The sequence below is a fragment of the Geotrypetes seraphini genome, chromosome 14 (genome assembly GCF_902459505.1).
Source record: "Geotrypetes seraphini chromosome 14, aGeoSer1.1, whole genome shotgun sequence".
Taxonomy (NCBI): domain Eukaryota; kingdom Metazoa; phylum Chordata; class Amphibia; order Gymnophiona; family Dermophiidae; genus Geotrypetes; species Geotrypetes seraphini.
Genome location: NC_047097.1, coordinates 21,443,078 through 21,466,935, shown reverse-complemented (window position 1 = coordinate 21,466,935; position 23,858 = coordinate 21,443,078). Strand labels below are relative to the sequence as shown.

At 45.4% G+C, this 23,858-nt stretch overlaps 1 protein-coding gene across 3 annotated transcripts in view; it reads right to left on the bottom strand.

Annotated features, from left to right (window-relative positions):
- Window positions 1-23,858, bottom strand: part of MAPK6 (mitogen-activated protein kinase 6) — a 77,396-nt gene that overhangs the window by 29,500 nt on the left and 24,038 nt on the right. For all 3 annotated transcript variants that reach the window (XM_033919942.1, XM_033919945.1, XM_033919944.1), the window contains exons 2-3: window positions 16,756-17,943; window positions 4,797-4,941 (exon numbers count right to left, since the gene is read on the bottom strand). In XM_033919942.1, coding sequence (XP_033775833.1) covers window positions 4,797-4,941; window positions 16,756-17,406 — 796 coding nt within the window. In that variant the 5' untranslated portion in view covers window positions 17,407-17,943. The remainder of the gene's footprint in view (window positions 1-4,796; window positions 4,942-16,755; window positions 17,944-23,858) is intronic.

Here is a 23,858-nt window from a genome sequence, read left to right as displayed (position 1 = left end):
TGCTGTGGATGGGCTTTTCCATCTAAGAACAGCTTAAGCTTGATGGCATCAGGCTCAATTAAACTTTTTGTTCATCTAGTGCACCACATATTAGTGGCGGATGGGCCATTAGAGGGTGCCAGAGATCACGCCTTCAAACACATACTTGTGTGTGTTTGTATGAGTGTATGGAGAGAATGGAGGGCTACAATGAGTTTAGAGCTGCCAAATCTCTGGAACCCTGATAAGATCTCTGAACGTAGGCACCTGTGTAGTTCTGTGGGAACGTCATGAGGAATGAAAATTGCCTCTGCTTCCCTCAGCAGGTCAGCGAGGTCTGCTGTCAGGCAAAGACTTAAGACAGCAATCCACCACCTTACCAAATAGCATCTGCCCTCTAAAAGGCAGTTTGCTTAAGGTGGCCTTGGAGGCTGAATCACCTGCACATTGCCTGATCGAGAGCATCCTGCGGGCAGAAACAGCATATGCCTACTCCTTGCTCATGACTCTGAAGATTTCATAAAGCGCATCCACCACATAATCTACCTCCTCCAGCAGCAGTTGAGGGCATACATCCTCCTCTGCTGTAGGATACTACTGTAACTTGATGTGGCAGGCATGTGCCATAAATGAGGCTGCCACTGTAGCTTTGATCCCCAAAGTTAGCACTTCAAATTGCCTCCTGAGAACTAAGTCCACCTTGCAGCCTGCGCATCCTTTAACATCACACCTCCCTCACTAGGGAGGGAGCTATGCTTTGTCATTTGAGCCACTATGGAATCTACCTTCGGCTGACTAAATAGCTGCTGAAATTCCAGAGCCATAGGGTAAAGCTAAGCCACAGTTTTGGCTACCTTTAGAGAATCTTCCAGAGACTCCCACTGCTCAGTGACTAGCAATGTGATGTCCTTGTGGGCGGGAAAAAAGGGAGTGTGAGCATCTGTACCGTTCAGGACCATGAAATGAGAGGACAATGGCTGTTGCAGTTCCACTTTCAATTTCCTGAGTGCACTTGTAATAATGTGAGGCACAGTAGCTAACTTAAAATGCTCCTGCACCGAGGGATCATCTTCCTGGTTGAGCAGGACTATTGCCTCCTGACCTCTGGTCCTTGAAAGGGAACCCGAGTCCTCTAGGCAAGAAACTGTGTTCTGGGACAGTAAAGACATGGAGTCCAATCTCCAATCCTTCCAGTCCTGGTCCCTTAGGCTGGGCATCAGGTCTTTAGCGATGGGGAGGTCTCCTGGTCTGGGACCTTTCCCTGGTCCAAGGCTAGCGCAGAGCTATTATAAGTAATTTAAAAAAAAACAAAAACAAAACCCCTCAACTAGCATAGTACCGAAGACTGGAGAGGGCGGTAAGGCACTCGCGAATGCGCGGTGCGGGCGTCAAGAGCTTTTTCAAGTTCTTGAAGTGTCCGTACCAGGGCTCCGTCGGTGCCGTCACCCATCAGTGAGAATATGCTGCCTGCTTGTCCTGGGATAATATTGTTTCTTTTTATACTTTAATAAAATACATTCAATATAAAATCATAACTGAGGCTTGTGCGGATGGGATCAGATGATTTGCGTGGACCGAGCTCGCAGAGATGGGGTGGAAACGGGGGTTTTAAATTTCAGTCCTAGCAGTTTGCCGGTTCACAAAATAATTATTTTATTTCCGCCAGTCCCTAGATGTAAAAAGGTTGAAGAACACTGGTTTAGAGGGTCATGGGGAAAGGAAAGGAAACAATGTGGGACTAGGGGCTGGAGAAAGAAGGAGAGAAATGTTGGACCAAGAGAGAAAGGAGAGAAAGCTTTGGACCAGGTGAAGCACTGGCGGCGAGCTCAGGAGCCAGGGATTTTGGCACCCTGGGCCAGAGGCAATGGTTGAGCTGGTCCTGAACAGCACTAGTTAAGACTGCATCTGCTGCTATCCATACATTAGCTAAAAGTCTATGGAGAGTGATTTATATGGGGATGGATAGGCAGATAGACAGATGGATGGACAGATGGCTAGACGGAAGGATAGATGGATGGACAGACGGATGGACAGACGGACGGATGGATGGACAGATGGATAGACGGATGGACAGACGGATAGATGAATGGATAGATAGAAGGATAGACAGATGGATAGACAGATGGATAGATGGATAGACAGATGGATAGATGGATGGACAGATGTATAGATGGATAGACAGATAGATGGACAGATGGATAGATAGATGGATAGACAGATAGATGGACAGATGGATAGATGGATAGATAGATGGATAGACGGATGGATAGATAGACGGATGGATAGATGAGGATAGGCAGATGGATAGATGGAGGATAGACGGATGGATGGATAGACGGATGGATAGACGGATAGACAGATAGATGAGGATAGGCAGATGGATAGATGGAAGATAGACGGACAGATGGACAGACGGATAGATGGACGGACGGATGGATAGACAGACGGATGGACGGACAGACAGACGGATGGACGGACGGACAGACGGACGGACAGACAGACGGACGGACAGACAGACAGACAGACGGACGGACAGACAGACAGACAGACGGACGGACGGACAGACGGAGAGACAGACAGACGGAGAGACAGACAGACGGAGAGACAGACAGACGGAGAGACAGACAGACGGAGAGACAGACAGACAGACGGAGAGACAGACAGACGGAGAGACAGACAGACGGAGAGACAGACAGATGGACGGATAGATAGACAGATAGATGGACGGATGGATAGACGAATAGACAGACAGATACACGGATGGATAGATGGACAGAAAGATAGATAGATGGATATGATAGATATATAGATATACAGTGGAACCTCGGTTTGCGAGTAACACGGTTTGCGAATGTTTTGCAAGACAAGCAAAACACTCAGCAAACTTTCGTCTCGCAAACCGAGCACTGTCCCGATAAACAAGCACTTACACTGCAGGAAGCACCGCTTCAGAGGGATTCCTCTTCCGTCCGCTGGCCAGCCTTCCACGTTGGGTGCTTTCCGCATGTTGGAGAGCTTCTATCTGAGCCTACTTAGCCGAGTGCCGTCCCACCTGCACGTTGTGTATGACACGCACAACGTCAATCATCAACGTTGTGAGTGTCATACGCAATGTGCAGGAGGGACGGCACTCGGCTGCGTAGGCTCAGATAGAGGCTCTCCAACATGCGGAAGGCACCTGACATGGATGGCTGGCCGGCAGAAGGAAGAGGTATCCCTCCGAAGCGGCACTGCGGGGTTCTTCAGCGGACGGAGGAGGCAGCGCTGCAGCACTCGACAGGTACAGACCCCAGGGCCACCTTTTGGGTTCTGGAACGAATCGTCTACATTGCCACTATTTTCTATGGGGCACTTTGCTTTGATATACGAGTACTTTGGATTACGAGCATGCTTCTGGAACGAATTATGCTCGTAAACAAAGGTACCACTGTATTTCCTTTTCCTTTTGAGTTCTCATTGTAACAATGATACATAAAGACCTTAGTTGCTTCTGTTTTCTGCCACAGGTTCCACTTACATACTTAGCTCAGCCTTGCCTTCAAAGACAGAGGCATAATTTGTTCCAGAAGCATGCTCGTAAACCAAAATACTCATAGATCAAAGCGACTTTCCCCACAGCAAATAATGGAAACTCGCTTGATATGTTCCCCTCCCCCCGCTCAAGATTCTCGGCGAGAGGGAGAATTAAAAGGCCTTGAGTATGCGCAGATGCATGCTCAAGGCCCAGCAGAGGCAGGAAGTTCTTCAAGCGGCACCGGCACGTCCTGTGGGCTGCGTGCCGGTGCCAGATGGGGGGGAGGGGGCGGCCTTTGCGAGCGGCAGGGAGCAATGCCGGTTCTCAGGGGGGGGGTTTGCTCGCAAATCGAGTCAACACTCAGTTTGCGAGACAAGTTTTGTGAGAATGTTTTGCTCGTCTATTAAAACACTCGCAAACCGGGTTACTCGCAAACCGAGGTTTGACTGTAAAACCTGCCTTGCATGGTGGAATAAATATGGAAACAATATACAGTGGTACCTTGGATTACGAGCATAATCTGTTCCAGGAGCATGCTCGTAATCCAAAATGCTCGTTTATCAAAACAAAGTTCCCCATAGAAAATAGTGGCAACAGCAACGATTCGTTCTAGAACCTGGGGTCTATACATGTCGGGTGCCGGGTGCTGAAGCCGTCTCCTCCATCTGCCTCCTCCATCGGTCATCTGAAGAACTCCACAGTGCTGCTTCGGGGGGGGGGGGGGTGCCAGCCGCCGAAGAACCCCACAGTGCCGCTTCGGGGAGGGGAGGATGCCAGCCACCAGAGAACCCCACAGTGCCGCTTCGGGAGGGGGGATGCCAGCCGCCGGAGAACCCCACAGTGCCACTTCGGGGGCGGGGATGTCAGCCGCTGGAGAACCCCACAGTGCCACTTCAGAGGGATGCCTCCTCCATCCGCCTCCATCCATCAGGCCGCATGCTGGAGAGCCCCCACCTGAGCCCATGAAGCCGAGCCCCACCCGCACGCTGCGCATGATACGCACAACGCCGATGATTGACACTGTGCGCGGCGGGACAGCATCCAGCCGCGCAGGCCCAGACAGAAGTCCTCCAACCTGCAGAAGGCACCCGATGTAGAAGGCTGGCCAGAAGATGGAAGAGGAATCCTCCGAAGCGGTGCTTCCTGGACTGTAAGTGCTCGTTGATCGGGGCAGTGCTTGGTTTGCGAGTCAAAAGTTTGCTGAGTGTTTTGCTCTTCTTGCAAAACACTTGTAAACTGGGTTACTCGCAAACCGAGGTACCACTGTATTAAGATTGTCTGAAAATTGATATTTTTCACTAACCTGCAAATAAAGTTTTCCCAGTAAGCATTTCAGCAAAGATGCAACCTGCAGCCCACATGTCAATGGCTTTAGTATAATTATTAGGAGAAAGTAAGAGACGAGGAGATCTGTACCATTTGGTAACCAGTCCTTCAGAAAGATGGCCCTAGAGATGAAAAAACAAACAACATCAACAACAAAAAAACAACAACACATTCTTAATACAATTAAAGCATAGTAACATAAATTTAGAGCTCCAGAGATACTACTAAATACAAATATTGATCAACATAAATCGGTTATGCTTATTTAGAATATGTGACAGAATTATCTACTTCAGAGCAAATTTACATGCTATGGACTACATTTACTAGTAAGTACAGATAACAACATAACAGTAACTTATTTTTTTTAAAAAATTAAAAAAAATTTTTCCCCTAAAACCTAGATGTGTTACAAAACATATATAAAATTCATCACCAAACAAAGTTCCCATAAATACAACCCTAACACCAGGCAGCTGTGCAAACAAAAGCTTACTCAATTTCAAATTAAAAAGATGACGTAACAAAATAAATCCCAGCAGATATGTTCCATTAAGTGGTGTACAAAACAGGAAGCCCATACTGCTGCTAATAAATCCCAGCGGTTACCTCTCTGCATAACTTTGTATCTTAAGGTAATCTTGAATTAAGCTGTGTGGTTGCTATGTTAGTTTGCTTGGATACACAAAATTAAAAGTCAACATATACTGTAAGTTTTGGGTAACATCTTTTTATGGACCAACTTAATACATTTCTGACTAGGTTTCAAGAGCTATGCACAGTTCATCAGGTCAAATCACAATAAGCAGGTTAATACAAAGATTAATGTGGCCAAAATATACAAAGTAAACAGGGCTGGAAATGTATTTATTTATTTTTTAATGTAGGCATTGGCTAGGGAAAAATGATCCCTCGGGGGGTGGGGAGGGAGCGGTTGAAAGAGATAGAGAAAGAGAGGAGATGCTGGACTGCAAGAAGGGAGGCGGAAGATACTGAGCATGGTGGAGTTATTTGGGAGAGACTGTGGGAGGGTAGAAGCATAGTAGTGGGAGATGGATAATAAAAGGGAATAAAAGGGAAGGAGTGAGAGAAGGAAATGGAAGGTGAAAGAAGGAGGACTGAAGAGTAAGAGTGAAATCTAAATGGCCAGACAGGAAGAAAAAAAGAGAGAGAAAGAGAACATATATAAGAAATGGATGTGGTGAGGGAATGGAAGAAGAGAGGAAGAATCTGGAAAAAGTGTAAATGGAAAATACCCATTGGAAAAAGCAGAAGACAGGAAAGCAGAAAAAGAAACTGGGACCACATTCACTGGATTCCCGGATGTGACAAAAGACGCTCTGAAAGTTGAAGGAGGGCAGAGAGTTTGTAGTTTTCAATCCGGCCACATAATAGATGTATCACTAAAAGTGCTGATAATATTAACGATAGCGCTCCTGAAGAAGCTCTGTTCCATATTGAGAGAGCGAAACGGAGATCTTCTGTCGTTTCTTGATGGCTGTGTAGTATTCACAAGCTAAGTACTACTACAATAATGATATATGAAGATTTTTGCAGCAAATAGCTATAGTAAACAGTTAAAATTAAATTAAATCTTAGGAAATTAATAATAATAATAAAAGAATAAAAATAATAGCTCATATTAAGGTTACATGCCGAAAAGTATACTAATTAGGACAATCGGTTTTCTAAACTGTATTCTCTTACAAGGTGCTATTAATTGTTACCCTAAGGTGATATTGTGAATCACCCTTAATACCTTGTAACTAAGGTGTATCAATCAACTTTTCATGGCCCTCAGAGATGTCACCCAGGGATCAACACGATCATATCCCTCGGCTTTACACACCCAATCGTCATCGGGTCAAAACTAATGTGCAAATAGTGTATAAATTTTTCTTTTGCTTTTTTCCTTATGTATTAAACTCTTATTACTAATCTTAAAACAATAAATATGACTGTGAGTTTTAAAGTAGATACTTAGCTTCACCGGGATGGTAAGTAGCAGTTGGTAAGGGATACCCTTACCAACTGCTACTTACCATCCCGGTGAAGCTAAGTATCTACTTTAAAACTCACAGTCATATTTATTGTTTTAAGATTAGTAATAAGAGTTTAATACATAAGGAAAAAAGCAAAAGAAAAATTTATACACTATTTGCACATTAGTTTTGACCCGATGACGATTGGGTGTGTAAAGCCGAGGGATATGATCGTGTTGATCCCTGGGTGACATCTCTGAGGGCCATGAAAAGTTGATTGATACACCTTAGTTACAAGGTATTAAGGGTGATTCACAATATCACCTTAGGGTAACAAATAACGAAAAGTATACTAATGGCATTATAACTGTGAGCGCTTGAGTTCCATTATGAAATTCTTTTATTATATAAGCTTATAAGGAATTTTTAAATGAGATGTGAAGAAGTGTGGCTCTAGCAGTAGCCTACACCTTAAGATCAACACATACAATCACATACAATCACACCCAATTCCCACTCTTCTGTCGTGCACATAAGTTCTTCAGGATTGATCTCCAGTATTCGCAGCCTCTTTCTGGCATGATGAGGTATATCCGAGTCAGACTCCGGGATGGGTTTTATGGCCATAATGTCCAGCAACCTTTGGACCATGGACTCCACCCAAGCCGCCTTGTCTGGTTTCCCCGCCGAGGAGTCCAGAAAGAGCTCTGAAAGGGGCCAATAAAAATCGAGTTTGTAGCTATCACAAAGAATATCCAGGATCCAGCAATCAGAGGTGATGCCATCCACTCCTCCAGAAGTCTGGAAGCTGTTCCCCGAGCAGCGAAGGTCCAGCTGAGGGCCTGGCATCATTATTGTTTCTTTGGGTTGACGCAGAGCAGCTCTCTGAAGACTGTGAGCGTCAGGTTCCACCAAACCACTAGCTGACTGATAGGATCTCCGACCCGAGGAACCCCCATAGTACTGACAGGAAAGTCTGGAAGGACGAAAGCTAGAATGCTTCATTCCTTAAGAGAACTGGGGCCTTTCTGGTAAGGACTTGGGTTTATTGTCCTGCATACCAGCCATAAAGTCATCCAGACCTTTACAGAACAGTAATTGCCCTTTAAAAGGTAGCTTACTGAGGGTCGCCTTGAAGGATGTGTCACTGGACCACTGCCAGATTCACATCCTACGCATGGAGAGTATGCAGAGAGCTTGCTCACCACTCTGAAGAGATCATACAAGGCATCTGCCACATAATCCATGCTTGAAATTTAAAAAAAGGGAAGAATCTGAAAAACAATAGTGTCAGGATCATGGCGAAGCTTTGAGTGGCAAGCTCTTGCCACAAAGGAAGCAGTTGCTTTTGGCCTGGAGGTCACAGAGTCAAAGCCGTTTGAGGATAAAATCAATCCTACAGTCATAATAATAATAATAAATTTATTTACCACAAGGCCGTAAAGTTCTATGCAGTTTACAGTAGTTAAAAACAAACAAACAATAAAAGAAGTTGACTAGAACTAAAAAGTTAAAAGCCACTAATTAGAGACACTAAAATTATCAAAATAGTGCATAATAAAATTTTTACGAATTAGCTGCCTAAATACTTTGAAAAGATGTTTTTAGATGTCTCCTAAATTCCCCATAAGTGTCAGTAAGCAAAAGCAATTGTTCTAAATCCTTACCCCTTAATGCTGCTTGATATGAAAAAAGATTTTGAAGATGCTTTTTAAATTTACATCCTCTAACACAGTGTTCTTCACTCAGGGAGCCAGCCCGAAGACGTTGCATTGATCGCACCGTGGACCCAAAGATAATACTGGGGAGGGGGGGGGGGGCAGGCCAGAAGGCAAGGCATAGCATGGAGGGAGAGAGACAACAATAGTAGGGGGGAATGTTTTTATTTTCTTTTAGTGATTGATTTGCATCTGCTGTTTGTTCAGGGAGAAATGCATTTGTTTCTTTTCCTCTGGGGTTGTACTGCTTGCAGAGTCTTGCATCTTAGGATTTGTTTGTAAATATTAGTACTTTTAGTTTTTGGTCCTGCATTTGCATGGGATTATCTGTTTTCTGGTAGGAATGAATGTTGAAAAGCATACAGTGTGCTTTGTGTATTTTAACTTTGTGGTTAACCATTATGTGTTGTTAATACGATTATATTGTGTGTATATATATGAAAAAAGAATGGTGTTATAATTAGTACTATTATGGGGGCGGAGATGGGCATGACTTAGCCCAGTGATTTTCAACTGCCGGTCCGCAGATTGGTGCCGATCCACTAAATAATTATTTTATTTCTGCCGGTCCATAGGTGTCAAAAGGTTGAAGAACACTGCTCTAACAGGCGGAAAAACAAAATTCAGATGTGAGTTTCTCTTATGTCTGTTGGTTGCAAAAGAGAAAAGCTCAATTATATATTTGGGAGCTAAAACAAACAAAGCCTTTTAACAGAAGCAACCAAACTTAAACTTCACCCGTGCCTCCATTGGCGCCAATGCAGTATTCGAAAGGAGGGTGTTATGTGATCATATTTTTTCAATCTAAAATTCAGTCTGACCGCTGCATTTTGTACTATTCGCAATCGTTGCATATTCTTCTGGGAAATTGCCAGATGTACATCTTTCAGCACAACCCCTCCTTCATTAAGGAGAGAAGTACACTTGGTAACCTGTGACACCAAGGAATCCACTTTCGGGGACACAAAAACGCTAATGCGTCTGCAATTGGGTAGAGTTTAGACATGGCTATAGCAACTCTGAGGACCTTCTGCGCCTCCCAGTGGATCCGTGAGCATTTTTGCAATGTCCAGATGATCAGAAAAGGATGAAGACTGCGGCTTCATGCTACTCTCGAGAGAGAGCATTCTGCTGCTGCTGACTGCCCAACTTCCAATTTCAACTCCTGGAGGGATTCGGAAATTACTCAATCAAGGAAAAGGGATCAAAAAGTCTCTGATCTGGAGCCTCTCCCAGATAGAGATTGTGGAGATCCGTGAGCATAGCTACATCCCCTGCAGTGGTGGTGTCTGCTTGTGTGAACAAAGGCATAGTTAAGTCATCCAGATCATCCTTGTCATCAGTCGGCATTATCATTCCTAGTCAACTTGGGGACTCTGGACTGAAGACCCATGTCCTGGGAAGGGGGACCCTCAACAAGGACTAGCAAGGACTCCAAAGGAGGATTATTTGGCATCTCTTTTTTGGCTAGATAAACCTGGAAAAGCGCGTTAATACATTCCAGGGGAAACCCTCATCTGAAGCAGCACCGCCTCCTGGGAACTCTTTTTTGTGCTCTTAGAAGATTTGTTTGTCTCCAATGCCAAATCACGGCTACATTTCACCAGGGCCGCAAATATGCCTTCCCGGGGCCAATTTTTACTTCTTGGACTAGCCACGGATGGACTGGTCAATAGGACTCCCCCAAATGAATAGAGGGAACCACAGCCGACAAAACTTTGCCCCCTCATGCGCTGCACGGCACATGGAACACAGCTGCTTATCGGAAAGCCATCTACCGTAAATGGGGCATGAATCTAAAGTATCCTGTCCTGAGAAGTCCATCTGAGTAGTTTTCTTGCAAAATTGAAACTTGTAGAGGCAAAAAAATAACTTTAAATTCAAATCAGGAAAACCCAAGATGGCCACCATAGGAGCAATTTTCAAAAGAAAATAGCTTGAGAAAAACACAAGAACTCCCATAATGCAGTGATTTTAGGGATGGGGGGACTTACGGCTAACTCCCAAATTGCCCCAAAACTACTGACTGTACCATGCTGTACTGTGCACTGCAGTAAAGGAAGCTGAAACAGCTTAAAGGGAGATCCTCTGCCTCAAGAAACATTGTAACTTGGACTGCTGGTCTTCTGATTGCCAATCTGGCCTGACACCAACGGTGACCTTTGCCACCAACGGACACACCCACCCCTGTGGAAGCGACCTGGTGGAGGAACGCAGTCGGCTCAGATTCTGGGCATTTCTCCACTGAGCTATGCAGCCTGCGCTCAAACCCACTAGTGGGCAAACCTGGGGTGAGCCAGCTCTTAAGGGAACGGTCCCTGAGCCCCGATCTGAAATGCAAAGCAGCCAACGTCCTGGAAGCAGATTTTACTCACAAAGTCTGCAATCTCCCGCAGCCAGAGCTGTCCCTGTGGGGCAGTGGTCCCCAACCCTGTCCTGAAGGACCACTAGCCAATCAGGTTTTTGGGAAAGCCCTAATGAATATGCATGAAAGAGATTTGCATGTAATGAAGATGATAGGAATGCAGATCTGCCCCATGCATATTCATTAGGGCTATCCCGAAAACCTGACTGGCCAGTGGTCCTCCAGGACAGGGTTGGGGACCACTGCCATGGGGAACCTCTGCAGCAGAAGTTGTGTAAAAACTTAATAGAAGAAAAAAATAAACATGAACAGAAAGGAAAAATTATATTCTTACCTGTTAATTTTCTTTCCTTTAGACCAGGGGTGTCAAAGTCCGTACTGGTCCAGAGGCCTTGAGTACGGAGACCTCAGAAAAAAATAGTTAATGTCTTCTTAAATACTTAAAGTCCTAGATTTCAAACGTACGGACTTTAATGCAATGGGAAAGTACCTGAAGAAAGAGCTTTTAGGATGGGAGGACATAAGAGAAGTGGAAAGACAGTGGTCTAAGCTGAAAGGAGCGATAAAAATGGCTACGGACCTTTATGTGAAGAAAATCAATAAAAACAAGAGAAAAAGGAAGCCAATATGGTTCTCCAACCTAGTGGCTGAGAAAATAAAGGCGAAAGAGTTGGCGTTCATGAAATATAAAAAAACCCAAGAAGAGGAGAGCAGAAAGGACTACAGGGTGAAACTGAAAGAAGCCAAGAGAGAGATACGTTTGGCGAAGGCACAGGCGGAAGAACAAATGGCTAAAAATGTAAAAAAGGGAGATAAAAATTTTTTCAGATATATTAGTGAAAGGAGGAAGATAAAAAATGGAATTGCTAGGCTGAAAGATGCTGGGAACAAATATGTGGAGAGTGATGAGGAGAAAGCAAATGTGCTAAACAAATACTTCTGTTCTGTGTTCACAGAAGAAAATCCTGGAGAAGGACTGAGATTGTCTGGCAAAGTTACACGAGAAAATGGAGTAGATTCTGCTCCGTTCACGGAGGAGGGTGTTTATGAGCAACTTGAAAAACTGAAGGTGGACAAAGCGATGGGACCAGACGGGATCCATCCCAGGATACTAAGGGAGCTCAGAGAGATTCTGGCGAGTCCTATTAAAGACTTGTTCAACAAATCTCTGGAGACGGGAGTGATTCCTGGGGATTGGAGGAGAGCGGATGTGGTCCCTATTCATAAAAGTGGTCACAGGGATGAAGCAGGAAACTACAGGCCGGTGAGCCTCACTTCAGTTGTTGGAAAAATAATGGAAGTGTTGCTGAAAGAAAGGATAGTGTATTTCCTTGAATCTAATGGGTTACAGGATCCGAGGCAACATGGCTTTACAAAAGGTAAATCGTGCCAAACGAACCTGATTGAATTTTTTGATTGGGTGACCAGAGAGCTGGATCGAGGACATATGCTAGATGTAGTTTACTTGGATTTCAGCAAAGCCTTTGATACAGTTCCTCATAAGAGGCTGTTGAACAAACTTGAAGGGCTGAAGTTAGGACCCAAAGTGGTGAACTGGGTCAGAAACTGGCTGTCGGACAGACGCTAGAGGGTGGTGGTTAATGGAAGTCGCTCGAAGGAAGGAAAGGTGACTAGTGGAGTCCCTCAGGGTTCGGTGCTGGGGCCAATCCTGTTCAATATGTATGTAAGTGACATTGCTGAAGGGTTAGAAGGAAAAGTGTGCCTTTTTGCAGATGATACCAAGATTTGTAACAGAGTAGACACCGAAGAGGGAGTGGAAAATATGAAAAAGGATCTGCAAAAGTTAGAGGAATGGTCTAATGCCTGGCAACTAAAATTCAATGCAAAGAAATGCAGAGTAATGCATTTGGGGATTAATAATAGGAAGGAACCGTATATGCTGGGAGGAGAGAAGCTGATATGCACGGACGGGGAGAGGGACCTTGGGGTGATAGTGTCTGAAGATCTAAAGGCGAAAAAACAGTGTGACAAGGCAGTGGCTGCTGCCAGAAGGATTCTGGGCTGTATAAAGAGAGGCGTAGTCAGTAGAAGGAAGAAGGTGTTGATGCCCCTGTACAGGTCATTGGTGAGGCCCCACTTGGAGTATTGTGTTCAGTTTTGGAGACCGTATCTGGCGAAAGACGTAAGAAGACTTGAGGCGGTCCAGAGGAGGGCGACGAAAATGATAGGAGGCTTGTGCCAGAAGACGTATGAGGAGAGACTGGAAGCCCTGAATATGTATACCCTAGAGGAAAGGAGAGACAGGGGAGATATGATTCAGACGTTCAAATACTTAAAGGGTGTTAACGTAGAACAAAATCTTTTCCAGAGAAAGGAAAATGGTAAAACCAGAGGACATAATTTGAGGTTGAGGGGTGGTAGATTCAGGGGCAATGTTAGGAAATTCTACTTTACGGAGAGGGTGGTGGATGCCTGGAATGCGCTCCCGAGAGAGGTGGTGGAGAGTAAAACTGTGACTGAGTTCAAAGAAGCGTGGGATGAACACAGAAGATTTAGAATCAGAAAATAATATTAAAGATTGAACTAGGCCAGTTACTGGGCAGACTTGTACGGTCTGTGTCTGTGCATGGCCGTTTGGAGGAGGATGGGCAGGGGAGGGCTTCAATGGCTGGGAGGGTGTAGATGGGCTGGAGTAAGTCTTAACAGAGATTTCGGCAGTTGGAACCCAAGCACAGTACCGGGTAAAGCTTTGGATTCTCGCCCTGAAATAGCTAAGAAGAAAAAAAATAAAAATAAAAATAATAATTTAAATTGAATCAGATTGGGCAGACTGGATGGACCATTCGGGTCTTTATCTGCCGTCATCTACTATGTTACTATGTTAAGAAGAAGGGCAGTCTGGGATGGACTGGAAGGATACTCACTTGGAGGAAGGTCTGGAGGAACCTGAATGAAATGAAGAGAGTATCCTTCCCTGATGATGGGAAGCCTTAGGTGCAGCAGAAGGTTGGGATTTCTGTTGCTTCTGAGGTGGCTGTTTTTTCAAAGGAGGGTGAGTATAAGGAGCCGGCTTTGGAGCGAAACGCCTTTGATAGATAACAGCAGGGCATGCAGGCTTAGCAGGAACTGGCTTCGGTTTAGGTCTGACGATGGAAGCAAATGATTTTTCATGGTCAGATAATTTTTTAGTGGCTGCCTCGATTGACTCATCAAAGAGGTCGTTGCCTTGACAAGGAATGTTAGCCAGGCGATCTTGAAGGTTAGGGTCCATGTCAATGGTACGAAGCCATGTCAATGGTACGAAGGCATCGTAAGATGAATGCAGGAGATAGAGACGTAACTGAGAGAAAGAAGCAATGACGTCTTGAAACTCACAATGCATGTGGTTATCCATATAAATCAAAAACTTCGGTAGAAGAGAAAGAAGAAATTCAAAATAAGTGATGAAATAAAAATTATAATCGAGGACATCATAGCATTCTGGTAAATGCGACGTCCAAATTTGTCCATAGTTTTCCCTTCCCTTCCAGGAGGGCCTTTGGAAGGGTGGGATCTCTTCAAGGAAGATTCAACTAGCAGGGATTGATGAGATAACTGTGAATTGTCAAATCCCTTGCGATGCACCGTCTTATACCTCGAGTCCAATTTTCCTGGAACTGCTGGTATGGAGAAGGGAGTCTCCATGCATCGAGCAAAAGTCTGGTTCAAAAGCTTATGAAGCAGAAGCTTGAGACACTCTGCCGGAGGCTAAGGAAGACGCATGACTTCGAGATATTCCTTAGAATATTTGGAGCCAGTATCCAATTGTACATCCAAGTCAACAGCCATCTGTCGAAGGAAATACGAGAAAGATAGCTGATCTGGCGATGCCTTGTCTCGAGAAGGACTCGGAAGATGTCGAGGCAGCATGTGTCGAAGAAGAAGTTTCGTCATGGAAAAAAGTCTCATAGGAACCTGGTGCCTTGGACAAGGCGCCGATTTTGCGAATGTTTTGCTCGTCTTGCAAAACGCTCGCAAACCGGTGCACTCGTAAACCGAGGTACCACTGTACTCACAAGCTCTTTGTTAGTGCCAGTAAATACCGGTAAGTGTCGGTAGATGCAGGTAACTCAGGAGTAGCAGGGCAGAAATGGAACTGAGTAGTGGTCTCCCTTTGTTTTGTTTTTTTACATAATTAAGGGAAAAAAGGAAAATAGAGACCCAGTTAGACCCTCTATCACTGGAGGGAGGGTGAGGCAGGGACTTGGGGGGCCCAGGTGTAACCCCCCTAAAGCCGCCACCATTCAGCCGGACATCACTGTCTCACTGAAGAGAAACCTCAACAATAGAAATAGAATGGCAGTCTCACTGAAGAGAAACCTTAATGAGAGAAAATAATTTTCCAGTCACAGCCAGAATTCAGGAGCTAGTTGAATAGCGATCATCACCTGCTGGGAGATAGAGCATACTGAAGATAAAGGAGGAATGCCAGCCAATAGGACCACCTGTTAATCAGATTCTCTATCTCCGCCTGCTGGTAGATGTGTGCTATCCCATTGGTCTCTGGATTCATCTGCTGCTGTTGCTAAGGAAAGACTGGTTCCTACTATCTCGCTTGTAGGAAAGAAATTGGAGACCAGAGTTCAGTCCTGAGGGGAGGGTCCGATAAGTTATGTAAATGAAGCTTTCTACTAGCAGTCTCGTGACATGGGATGCATAACCCACCTGTCCAGGAACATAGTGGGATTGTACAAGAACTCTGATTAGGATGCTCTGCTTCTTCAGGTGTCTCCACTCTTCTTAAGTTTGTCCAAAATAAAGTCAAGAACTATATAGTTCTAAGAATTAGTAGGCACACAATTGTATGTATAATCCCTCTAGGACAAAACTAAGAGCAGTAGAGACTATTTTTTGTTTGTTTGTTCTATATTGGAAAGTTTGATGATCAAATCATAATTCCATACTGAAAAGGTAATTCTATAACTGGGTGCTCTCACTGACATGCCACTTTACTTGTAAATGTACAGAATAACTGTGCTTTTGCAGTTAAGTGTGCACTTATGTGCACTTAACCACTCCATCTCCAACCTGTTGACGGCAATGGGTGACTTCAAAACTTTTCAAAAAGAAATCAAAACCCTACTTTTCAAAAAATTTATCCAGATATCTTAACCCAACCCTTCCCCCTCCTCCTAGATAAATTCTCCCCCAAAACCTCCACTTAAATAATCTCTTCCTCCCCAAAACACCAACCAAGTATTCAGATCCCTGAAATGTAACGTAATCTTATTTGTACTCTAACTGTAATCTATTTGTTATATCACATAGTAACGTACAGTCAATTTAATATCCAATTTGCAAGTTCTTCCAGAATTAATCCAGGTACCTCTCCTCCCTTGTAACAAAACAAAACAAAAAAAAACAAAACTGTTGTAACTTCACTGGAAATGTCCAGTTAGCTCTTTTGTAATCCGCCTTGAACTGCAAGGTATAGGCGGAATAGAAGTCCCTAATGTAATGTAATGTATATCGTAGTAAAATGATTTAAGTACTTTTAAGTAAGGGCATGCAAAAGTACTACAGTGCTTAATGCAAGGGAACATTCACAAGGGCATGATCAGAGCTGCAACCCATGCACACAATTTACAGAATACTGTATGTTACACATGCTCTTGCTATATTTAGGTACCAATGTTATGCCGAATCTACAGCTGATGTAACTTTGAGTGTGTAAACATAAGGTGCCCCGATGTTGGGTTACAATAGTATTCTATAAGTTTAGGTGCCCAGACTATTATAGAATAGGCTCTCACCACAATCCAATTTACAGAATTGCCCCTTTAATGCCCCAAAGGAAACAAGTTGGAAATAATGATAAAACTGAGCAAAACAATCTCTCTAAAATTACATGTCATTCAACTCCTTCCATACCTTATGCGAATAGTGGGGATCCATGATGCGTGCAAGACCAAAGTCACCAATTTTCACCACAAGGTCTTCGGTATTAATGAATAGATTGGCTGGTTTGAGATCTCTGTGTAGGACATTTGCAGAATGGATATATTTAAGCCCACGTAGCAGCTGGTACATGAATAGCCTGGCATGTTCTTCCCGTAAAGGCCCTTGTTCTAGCAGGTTAGCCAGGTCTGTCTCCATATATTCCTGAACAATATAAACACAGTTCAGCTCTGTAAGAGAGCCCACATCTTCTGTTAACAAGCTTCCGCTGGGACCAAGGATTTCAAATACTTTTACAATGTTATCATGGTCGAGTCTTCTGATAATTTTGATCTCTCGAAGTGCATGTTTTACACTTTGAGTGTCAGTAAGGACAATTTTCTTAACAGCTACCCTCTTGTCACAGTCATTGTCAACAGCAGAAAAAACTAAGCCATTTCCACCATAACCAAGTGGTTTTAAGTCCATGTACCGAGAACCCAAATCAAAACCATGAATGTTCATGAGACTTTCAAATTTTTCAGCCATTCTGAAATCTTTACACTTTTTTTCTCTTAAATTTTTAAAATGAAATAAGGACTTGAAGATGCTCCTTAACAAGTATCTGAAGAAAAGAGCTTTCATGCAGAGAGAAGAAAATCTCTGCCTTCAATATAAGATGGTTTCTTGACACTCATTGCATAAATCAGCCTGCCAGGCCTGGTGTGTCCCATTCAACAGAGCCCGAAAGCTCTAGAATGCAACAAACTGAATTTCAGACAGCGATATTACAGTACTCATATTTCACAAAAGGTGCAGCATCCCTGCAGACATCAAAGAAAACAAACTGAAAAGGGATGAAATGACATACTATGCACTTGGCGCTAGTGTATGAAACTGATTAACATTTAACAAAAATGTGAATAAATATGCATATAATAGGCTTCTATTAACATCCTCCTCACAGTGCAGATACATTCAGTGTTAGACTGGTCCTGAGCAGCGACATCCTATGGTGTTCATAGACAAAATAATTTTATTCTCTTCTTTGTTTTTGAGTCTAGTTACACAGGAAACTGGGGCAGCTCTTGATTTACAGAAGATGCCTTCTGTTAATGATCAGGTGGCTCCAGCTCACCGCAATCACAATCAAAGCTACCGTCCATCTTATTCCTTGAAAACCTGAAAACAGAAAAGAAAGAATAGGTCATTAATCTAAGTAATATGCTCATTTCATGCTACAATTTCAATACCTATTGCATCAAAAAAATTCTAGTAAAGGAGGGAGATAGATTCAAAATTAATCTCCAAGTTTGTATTTCAATGCATTTCAGTCTACAAATAATCTCCCAGTTAACACAGTAGTTCTCAAGGACAACTATAAATTAGTAAGTACTTATGGAGGTGCTTTTACAATAGACAAACTGTCAAGTTGTGCAGTTTAAATATCATGATGTAATTCTGCCTATGCTTAATATAACAATACAATTCAAACTGCTGCATCAAAAATATTCAAACTGAAACTCCTGCATGTATCTTCCCTTCTCTTTATGTGGCGACAAGCATTTGCAAATTGAATCCACCCTAAAACTGAACAGCAACTAATAGCAATTAAAAGTTTTAGCAGAAATGCACACACTCGTGCAGCCTGGTCTGTCTTGGCAGGCTGCATGTTCTTCATAGCAAACAGGTCTATGGTGGGTGCTGACTGGATTGTTGTGGGATAGCATAGATGGAACTGGATGTAAACTAAAACGCAGCTCTTGCATATTCAGCTATCAAGGAAGCGGAACACAAGCTGCAAAACGCTCTTTTACAAAAGGAGTGTGTTGCGCAGGGGTTAGAGCTACAGCCTCAGCACTCTGAGGTTGTGAGTTCAAATCCCTCGCTGCTCCCTGTGACCCTGGGCAAGTCACTTAATCCCCCCATTGCCCCAGGTGCACTAGATAGAGTTTGAGCCCACCGGGACAGATAGGGAAATATGATAAAGTATCTGAATGTAAACCACTTAGGATATAAGTGGTATATAAATAATAATTAAAAATATCTATATCTATCCCTGAGGTGATCACAGGTGGCAGCTGGGATAGTCTTCACAGGGTGGCCAGCAATAACTGGACAGACTTATGGTAAAATTATGTTCTCACCTGTTAATTTTCTTTCCTTTAGAAGCAGCAGATGAATCCAGACAAGTGGGAATAGCTCACATCGACCAGCAGGTGGAGATAGAGAAACTGATTAACCGTTGGCCTTATAGCCCGGTATTCTCTCTGTCCATTCAGTTATGCTCCTTGCCCAAGCATCCCGAGATAGGAGAATGAGCCTCTTAAAAAACTTCTTTCCAGTATCAAATGCCACAATGAAACATTACTGAATACAACTACCAACAATAACCCAATTGGCAAATAAACAAAGACTGCCCCCGAACACCTATATAGATATTGAAGTTAAAGGGTGGGGCTCTGGATTCATCTGCTGCTTCTAAAGGAAAGAAAATTAACAGGTGAGAACATAATTTTACCTTCCTTAGCAAAGCAGCAGATGAATCCAGACAAGTGGGATGTAGCAAAGCAAAACTCAAATCGGGTGGGAAGTTAATGCCGCCTCCGCAATCACAGAAGCGCCAAAACTAACCTCCTCACGGGCTGCCACATCCAACCGGTAATGCTTTGAAAAGGTATTTCCCGACGACCAAGTAGCCGCCCTGCAAATCTCCTCTAAGGAAAGACCCCCGGACTCCGCCCATGACGTAGCTAAAGCCCGAGTTGAATGAGCACGAAGTTGCTCTGGCACTTGCTTCCCTGTCAACAAATAAGCCGAAGCAATCGTCTCCTTGACCCAACGCGCAATGGAAGCTTTCGACGCTGCCATTCCTTTGTTTTTCCCCGCGAACAAAACAAAGAGGTGATCCGACCGGCGAAAGTCGTTAGTCACCCCCAAATAATGTAGAATCATCCGTCGCACATCCAGGAGACGTAACAACGAGTACTGCTTCCCCCAATCTTCTTTCCGAAAGGCCGGGAGGAATAAACACTGGTTCATATGAAAGGAAGACATCACTTTCGGCAAGAAGGACGGTACCGTTCGAACCGATACACCAGCATCCGAAATCCGCAAAAAAGGATCCCTACAAGATAGCGCCTGCAATTCAGACACCCGTCTTGCCGAAGCCATAGCCACCAAAAACACTGTTTTCAAAGTGACATCTTTTAGCGTAGCCATGGATAAAGGCTCAAAAGGCACCATTCGTAACCTCCCAAGGACCAGCTTAAGACTCCATGAGGGACACGGTCTCTTCATAGGAGGTCTGATATGGTGAACTCCTTTTAAAAATTGGACTACGTCGGGCTGTGATACCAGCGCCAAACGAGAAATCCGGCCCCTGTAACAAGCAATGGCCGCTACCTGAACCTTCAGAGAATTATAGGCCAACCCTTTAGCTACGCCCTCTTGCAGAAAGGAAAGAATAGCCGATAAAGACGCCCGAAAGGGCGAAATCCCGTGCCTCCCACACCACGAGTCAAACACTTTCCAGACTCTAGCATAGGAGGTAGACGTGGAAAGCTTCTTTGCTTGAAGAAGCGTGGCAATCACCTGCTCAGAATAACCTCTATTCCTTAGCCGTGACCGTTCAATAGCCAGGCCGTAAGACCAAAGTGGGACGGATCTTCTATGGAGATTGGACCCTGAGTTAGTAAGTCCCGCGTCACTTGAAATTTCAAACGATCGCCCGCATATAGTTGCATCAGATCTGCGTACCACGGACGACGTGGCCAATCTGGAGCTACCAGGATCACCTGTCCCTGGAAGAGAGCGATGCGTTGTAACACCCGACTTATCATTGGCCAAGGAGGAAATATGTATAGGAGGGAATTTGGAGGCCAAGGGAGGGTTAACGCGTCTACCCCCTCCGAGTTCGGTTCCTTGCGTCTGCTGAAGAACCGAGGCAGCTTTGCATTGCGAGACGAGGCCATGAGATCTATCTCCGGGAGCCCCCACCGTAGGACTAGCATATTGAACGCCTGAGCGGACAGCTCCCACTCCCCTGGATCGAGACGATTTCTGCTGAGGAAGTCTGCCTGAATATTTTCGTGACCCGCAATGTATGCCGCCGAGAGGAGAGGAACATGCGTCTCTGCCCATTGAAACAGCAGCCTTGCCTCTTCGGCTAACTGAGGACTCCGGGTACCCCCCTGCCGATTGATATACGCCACTGCTGTGACGCTGTCCGAAAAGATCCTGGTTGGACGATCCTGAATCCTGGACTGAAATGCCAGAAGCGCCAGCCTGATAGCCCTCAACTCCAGCATATTGATCGACCACTGGGCCTCTACCGAGGACCAAACCCCCTGGATCGATGCTTGTAGGCACTGAGCCCCCCAGCCCCGAAGACTGGCATCTGTCGTGATTACGACCCAATCCGGCGTCGCCAACGGCATGCCCCGAAAAAGATTGAACTCGTTGAGCCACCACTGCATGCTGGAAGCCGCTCGAGGAGTCCACTGGAGACGCAGATCGTAATCCTGGGACGCCGGGGACCACCGTGAAAGAAGAGACCTTTGCAACGGCCTCATGTGGAACCGAGCCCAGGGTACCACCTCTATAGCCGCCACCATCGAGCCTAGAACCTGTACATAATCCCAAACCCGAGGTCTCGGGGATTCGAGAAGTAGACGAACCTGAGACTGTAACTTCTCTCCCCGCTCTCGGGGTAGAAACACCTTTCCCCGACAAGTATCGAACATCACCCCTAAATGTACTAAGGTTTGAGACGGGGACAGCGAACTCTTGGGAAAGTTGATGATCCACCCCAAAGACTGAAGGAGAGATATCACGCTCTGAGTCACCGACAAACTTTCCTGCCTTGAAGAGGCGCGGATCAACCAATCGTCTAAGTAAGGGTGAACTCGAATCCCCTCCTTGCGGAGACATGCTGCCACAACCACCATCACCTTTGAAAAAGTGCGAGGAGCTGTTGCCAGACCAAAGGGCATCGCCCGAAATTGATAATGCTGGCCTAGGATCGCAAACCGCAGAAACCTCTGATGCGGGGGCCAAATCGGAATGTGGAGGTACGCCTCCTTGAGATCGAGAGAAGTGAGGAACTCCCCCGGCCTCACTGCCGCAATGACAGACCGAACTGTCTCCATCCGGAAATGACGGATACTGAGAAATTCGTTGACTCGTTTGAGATCCAGCACCGGTCTGAACGACCCCCCTTTCTTTGGCACAATGAAGTAAATGGAATATCTGCCGAGTCCCACTTCTTCCTGTGGCACCGGCACCACCGCCCCCAGATCCAGAAGCACCTGAAGAGTCATTCGTACCGAGTCCCTTTTGGTTACCCCATTGCATGGGGACACCAAGAAAGAATCGGCGACGGGAGAGGCGAACTCTAACTTGTAACCGTCTCGAATAATTTCTAGCACCCACTGATCCGACGTGATATTGGCCCACTCCGCTACAAAAGCCGACAGCCTTCCCCCTAAGGGAATAGCGGAGGGAGCCAAGACCCCGTCATTGTGAGGACCGATTTGCTGGGGCACGGGCTGACTGAGCTGAAGGAGGTTTTGCTGCACGAAAGGAACCTTTCTGCGGAAACCTAGGCCTTGAAGAAGGGAAGGAACCATACGTGGACCTCAAACCCGGTTTACCTGTCCGATATCGGAAACGCTGTCTCGAGGTGGAGGATTTCAACGGGGGTCTAGGCCTATCTTCCGGCAACCTTTGGGTTTTGGTATCCCCAAAATCCTTAATTAATTTATCCAAATCTTCCCCAAAAAGCAAACGGCCTTTAAAAGGGAGCTTTATGAGCCGGAGCTTAGACGCTGCATCTGCCGCCCAATTACGGAGCCATAAAGACCTACGAGAAACCACCGCCAGAGACATTTGTTTTGAGGAAGCCCGAATAATATCATATAAAGCATCTGCTAAATATGCCAGACCTGATTCCAAATCAGCCAGTTCTACTGGAACCGAACCTCCCGACTCCATTAAATTATCAGTCATTAACTGAGACCACTGCAGACACGCTCGTGCCGCGTATGAACTACAAATTGCAGCCTGTAGAGTGACCGCAGCTACCTCGAAGGACATTTTCAAAGAAGATTCAATCTTCCTGTCCTGAGTATCCTTTAAGGCAACTCCCCCTTCAACCGGTAAGGTAGTCTTTTTGGTAACTGCGGCCACCAGCGCGTCAACCCTGGGTAATTGAAATTTTTCAAGTTCCTTCTGAGCCACCGGGTACAATAGCCGCATGGCCTTTGCTACCCTCAGACTTGCCTCCGGCGTGTCCCACTGCGCCGTGATAAGTTCCTGCATAGCCTCATGCACTGGGAAGGACCTGGGTGGCTTTCGCGTCCCTGTCATAAGGGGATTGGTGGAACCAGAATTAGCAGCATCATCTTGCGAGATGTTTAAGCCTTGCAACGCTTTAGAAATTAATGAAGAAAGTTCTTCCCTATGAAAAAGACGTAGAGCGGACGGATCATCTACTTCCCTCCCCGGGGGATCTTCCAAGTCCAATACCTCACCCTCTTCAAGGGAGTCTGGAAGAGATAACGGGGAGACTGGAATAATATCACCCTCGTCCGCGGCTGCGAGTCTGCGCTTTTTTGCTACCCGCGAATTTCCGGGAGAAACCGCAAGAACCGCAGCCGTACACAAAGGTTTGCTAGCAAAACCAGAAGTGGAAGTAGATGGAACCGGACGCTCCGACATACTCATAGGCACCGGCTGAGCAGGCTGAGAGCCCTGTAACAGAAAAGCTCGGTGCATTAACATCACAAACTCTGGCGAAAATGAAGTTGGCCCAAGTCCAGCCAACCCAGTCTGATCCGAACAGAGGAGCGGACCCGCGGCTCCTCCCAGCGTCCCTGACGCCACTGCCTCCGCTGGCTTCCCCTCCTCTGTCCCAGTAGTTTGGTGTTTAGCCGACTCAACCGCAAGGGAAGGGGAAATCACTTGCGCTTCCCCAACGCGGGACTGAGCCACTTCTGCTGCCTGAGAAGCCTCAGCCGGTGTATCTGAACACCCGGCTGAGCACAGACCTAGCAGTGTCCTTCGCTTACCACAGCGAGAACACCGCTTTGCAGCTT